Source organism: Silene latifolia, chromosome X, assembly GCF_048544455.1.
Source record: "Silene latifolia isolate original U9 population chromosome X, ASM4854445v1, whole genome shotgun sequence".
Taxonomy (NCBI): Eukaryota; Viridiplantae; Streptophyta; class Magnoliopsida; order Caryophyllales; family Caryophyllaceae; genus Silene; species Silene latifolia.
This window is the reverse complement of record NC_133537.1, coordinates 228778249-228784021: the sequence shown is the minus strand read 5'-3', so window position 1 is coordinate 228784021 and position 5773 is coordinate 228778249. Positions and strand designations below refer to the sequence as shown.

At 36.6% G+C, this 5773-nt stretch overlaps 1 protein-coding gene across 1 annotated transcript; it reads right to left on the bottom strand.

Moving 5' to 3' along the window:
• Positions 1–608: 608 nt before the first annotated feature.
• LOC141619503 (protein FAR1-RELATED SEQUENCE 5-like) lies at positions 609–5200 on the bottom strand. The gene is made up of 3 exons (XM_074436519.1): positions 4933–5200; positions 1553–2415; positions 609–1235 (listed from the first exon to the last, which is right to left on the bottom strand). Exons 1-3 carry the CDS (start codon positions 5198–5200, stop codon positions 609–611), a joined length of 1758 nt encoding a protein of 585 aa, XP_074292620.1.
• Between the last annotated feature and the right edge of the window lie 573 nt (positions 5201–5773).

Genomic DNA, 5773 nt, shown 5'->3' with positions numbered 1-5773 from the left:
GGGGACATTAGTGATATTTGGTCCACATTAGTACAAAACACCTAAGGATTGCAATGTACATGGTATGTCATATTAGACGCGGCACAGCGACGTACATAGTACTCTCCCCTGTCCCAACTTCAGACCCTTTCTTAGCCTTTTTCCTCGTGCCCATGTTTCTTTTTTTCGTTGACTACGACCCTTAGTAGTACAACGTACGGGGTCAAGAATAGGAGGCACAGACCCATCAACAGTTAGTTCATCTTCCTCCATATTAAGCTTAGAAAGTAATAATTCGACCTCCTCATTCGCTTTAATAAAGAGCTTATCCACGATAGCTCTTGCATCAGAGACACTATGACATTTGCTGATGAGATAGTTCATAGGCGTCAACATTGATCGACGCCAATTGATGGCGTCATGAGCGGCATTTCTGCGTATGTCGCTTGGCAGGAACCTCTCCCACACTATAGTCTTTGAAAATTTGGTCCATCTACGGAGTATATACCTTTCCGGTATATGGACAACAGAATGCATGTGGAGGATACGGATAATGTGACTGCAAAGCATACCCTTAACCTGGAAGTTTCGGCACGTACATTCTGTTAGGTTGTTCTTACAATCGTAGATCAGATCACATGATGGTTGTCCTCGTCCTGGGCAGCAGGGTTAACACGATACAACAACACCCGAGGGTCATCAATCGGGATGATGACAGCACGAGTACCCATGGCAAGCGCGAATTCTGTCTCAAACACTCGGAACAGCTCCAATGTGTAAACCTGAGATGCATGTAGTAACAAATCCACTAGAGGGTACACAGAAGATGGTGTGGATCTTATTCCGTTGAATTCTTTACACTCTTCCTCACCCCGCCTTCTTTTGACCGTGTTTTCAAATATCCCAAAGAATTCGGTAACGGATGTAGTCTTAGAAGCTTGAAAGCCCATCGCATGGTTTGTGCTCTCACTCCTTTGGGACGATAAAATCCTGGCTGAAAAGAATTGATTGTTGAAAGCAGTGCTCCATTTGGCTCTATGTTTGTACAATCTCTTAAACCATGAATGGTTGACTAACCCATAATCTGACAACATTTTATGCCAAGTCTGCTCAAATTCAGCCTCATTGTAGCAACCATGAAGGCATTTGTTGAATAGATTCTGGAACGGACGATCGCCCTTTAGTTTCCCGAAGTGAGATATGGCGTTTTGTTGAATGTGCCACTGACATAGACGATGTCTGGTTTGTGGATAAACCTGTCACCATTCCCACGTTATCAATACTGAAGTGGTCTATAGACAATATGAGAAAATGTAACCATATTAGCATATGTTTCTACAAACTACAATGGTCACATATATGGCGTATTCTGCTGACATGAGAAAATAGGAGATAATGATACTATCTTAAGTAATGTTAGTGTTAAGAAAGATGGTAACATTTGTGGCAAAACATGGCGTCAGAAGACAATATGACCCAGTGTAACCATATTAGTAAAAAATAAACGTCATACCGTTTCAATTGCATTTGCTATTGCTTGGTCTTAGTCAGTGAAGATAGAGATAGGACGGACATCCTCACCCATGGATTCGTTCAAAACATTGAACAACCACTCGAATGATTCTTCCTTTTCGTTCGACACAAAAGCACAACCAAACATGACATTGGACCAATGGTTGTTAATACCAACAAAGGCTCCACAAATGAGATTGTACCTATTGGTACGATAAGTTGTATCAAATATTTTAACATCTCCGTACAACAAATAGTAATCTCTCATCATCGCATCCCGCCAAAAAAGGTTACTTAATCTGCCTTTTTCGTCAAACTGAACGCGGAAAAAGAAACCCGGCTCCTCTGCTTGCCTTTTAGTCATGAGGTTGATCAAAGTGGCTGCGTCGCCACCTTCAATTGATTTCATCTTCAATCTGTTAACGTAGTTAATATGGTCTCGCTTTGTGTGACCGACAAACGCATCACCACCAGCCCCGGCCGCAGCAACCCTAAATTGGACTGAAGGAGGAACATGCGCTTCAGTCATTGCTTTTATTAACTCACCCTCCGCTTCTGAAATTTTGCGCTCCGACCTATCATGATGCTCCCACTGGACGGGTGTGAAAGGATGATTATGCTCAAGCACATGCTGCACTACCTCCCATAATCCATCAGCATTTACTTTTGTCCTAACACAAGCTACACATTTGCAGCGAGTAATTGCTGCGTTCCTACTATTGACTTCATTCCCGTTCCCATGTACACCTTCACAAGAGCATCTAAAGCATCTCTCAATCAGCAGCCTGTCTTTCACGTCAGCCCTACGAGATGTTGATTTCTTGATACTAAAGCCCTTGAGTTGCGAATGTTTCTTATACAAGCTGAAGATGTGCTCCCATTTTCTAGCTTTTATTCCAAGTAAACAACCTGATAAATCCGTACCTATGACAACATATATTAAGCATTGGTTAACATGGGAACACTGAATGATAAACAACTTTACTAAGAATGTCACCATTTAAGCAACAACATATCACACATATAATGGTCACATTTTCGTGGTACATAATAAGATTATCATATTAAGTCAGAATGTAACTATTTTAAGTTGTGACACATACAAAACATGCTGTCACCTTTCTTACTAAAACGTCTACATGTCATAGCTATCCTGGTCACATTGTAACATTTAATGAAAATGTAACCAACTTTAGTCATAATGTCACCATTATATCCTTTTTAATACAAACATCAGTAGGTAACCATTTTCAGTGAGAATGTCACCATTCTAAGTTGTGAATACACGCCTCATGTTGTCCGGTTGTTACTAAAACGTCTACATATTATAACTATCCTGGTCACATTTTACAAGTAAATTAGAATGTATGCAACTTTAGTCAAAGGTCACCATTTTAAGTTAAAAATTTCTCTCAAATTTCATACTAAAACAAATTCAATTCACAAGTATAATGGTCACATTTAATAATACATCAGAAGGAAACAATATTCAGTCAGAATGTAACCATTATAAGTTGTTAACACACACAACTTGCTGACACGTTTCTTACTAAAACGTCTACATATCATAACTATCATGGTCACCTTATAACAGAATATCAGAATGTAAACAACTTTAGTCATACTGTCACCATTTCAAGTTTAAATATTTATAGCTAAAACGTCTACATATCATGAGTATCATCGTCACATTATAACACTATATAAAATGTAAACAACTTTAGTCATACTATCACCATTTCAAGTTAATTATTTTTAGCTAAAACGTCTACATATCATGACCATCATGGTCACATTATAACAGAACATCAGCATGTAACCAAATTTAGTAAAAGTGTCACCATTTAAAGTTTAAATATGTTCTAACATTTTATACTAATGCAACTACAAATCAGAACTACAATGGTCACATTTTAATAGTAAATCAGAAGGGAACCATATTCAGTCAGAATGTCACCATTATTAGTTAAAAACACACACTACATGCTCTCAGGTTTCTTACTAAAACATTTACATAGCATGAGTATCATGGTCACATTATAACAGTATATAAAATGTAAACAACTTTAGTCATACTGTCAACATTTCAAGTTTAAATATTTTTATCTAAAACGCCTACATATCAAGACTATCATGGTCACATTATAACAGAATATCAGAATGTAACCAAATTTAGTTATAGTGTCACCATTTTAAGTTTAAATATGTTCTAACATTTCATACTAATGCAACTACAATTCAGAACTATGTTGGTCACATTTTAATTGTAAATCAGAAGGGAACCATATTCGGTCAGAATGTCACCATTATTAGTTATAAACACACACTACTTGCTGTCAGGTTTCTTACTAAAACATCTACATATCATGAGTATCATGGTCACATTATAACAGTATATAAAATGTAAACAACTTTAGTCATACTGTCAACATTTCAAGTTTAAATATTTTTAGCTAAAACGCCTACATATCATGACTATCATGGTCACATTATAACAGAATATCAGAATGTAACCAAAATTAGTTATAGTATCACCATTTTAAGTTTAAATATGTTCTAATATTTCATACTAATGCAACTACAAATCAGAACTACAATGGTCACATTTTAATAGTAAATCAGAAAGGAACCATATTCAGTCAGAATGTCACCATTATTAGTTATAAACACACACTACTTGTTGTCAGGTTTCTTACTAAAACATCTATATTTCATCACTATCAGGGTCACATTTTGACAATACATCGAAATGTACCCAACGTTAGTCATAATGTGACTAGTTTAATTTAAAGGGTAATAGCTAAAACAAAAGAATGGGTTTTGACAAAATAATTCATTTTGCTTACGAGGGCAACACTGAACCCTAAAATGGTGACACTATATCGTAAAATGATAATCTGTTGAAAACGAAATTTGTGCGTCTGTCAGGTTAGCAGCTGTAAGCTTATGCACGGTTAATCTTCATCTTCAACTCCAACAACATCAGAAGCTTGTCATTCACATAAAAAAAAGCTCATTCTGTATCTAATGAACAAAAACTTAATAAATTGAACGATCAAATCAGCGAAAAATTCGATTATATTCTGTCCCACGGTGTTTCCTTATGCACAAACCAATATTCATCTAAAAAATTTACCTAACACTCATAAACACACAGATGAACAAAAAACTTCATGAACAAAATCATGAACACCTAAAAATTTACCTAACACTCATACCTAAAATCTCATGAACAAAAGATGAACAAAAAACTTCATGAATACAATCCTTTTTGCAAGTAAATATGAAAAATTAACCTAAAATCGTCCAACAAAATCATGAAGAACACAAAGATTGCAAATTTAAGCGAGGAAATTTAAAAAATAAAACAAACAATTTTATGATTATTGCAAATCGTCCAATCAAAACATCACCATAATCAAAACAAAATAAAAAACAAACCTTTGCTCATCAACATCGTCGCAAAATCATCGTCTTTACCATCAAATAATTCAAACTCAACAGTCTCAACATTACCAGAATCCGCTGCAGACTGTGCGGTCTCAAGATCAACAATTTGTTGATTATTATCATCATCGTCTTTACCATCAAATAATTCAAACTCAGCAGTATGAACATGACCAGAATCCGCTGCAGGCTGAACGGTCTCAAAATCAACAATTTGTTGATTATTATCATCCTCCATTGCCGAGTTCTCATCCATACCCATGGTGTTGTGAGAAAATATTTAAGCGATGATTATGATTGTGATAATTTGCATGAATATTTGATGATAATTATGGATTCTTCTTTAGAAAATCATGATTAAACAATGGAAATTTTAATGAATGTTTAGGGGGTTAGGGTTGAGGAAAGTGAAAGCATGGGAGGAGGAGATAGGTCATCCATCATCAGCATAAATTGGGACGTAAAGGGTGATTTGGTGGAATATTTCATGCAAAATGGCATTTAATGCCTTGTACCTCTTGTTCCCCACTCAAACCCCACCACTAATTTTATATATTATTTGTTTGCCCCACCCATATGCACTACCCGCCCCATATAGATAAATGTGGTATCGATTTGCCCCGTCTCTTGTTTGTGACGGATAGCGTCCGTCACAAACAAGAATTTGTGATGGAACATAGGGTTTTGCTCGTTGCGATGAGCGGGGCTTAGGTGGGCAAGGTTGCGGTCCCCCACTGGCGGTGTCGATTATTTGTTTCGGCAGTAATCTGGCAGGACTACACTGTAATACTATGGTTTTATGAGTCTCTAGGTACTCTATCAAGTGGGGCTTACT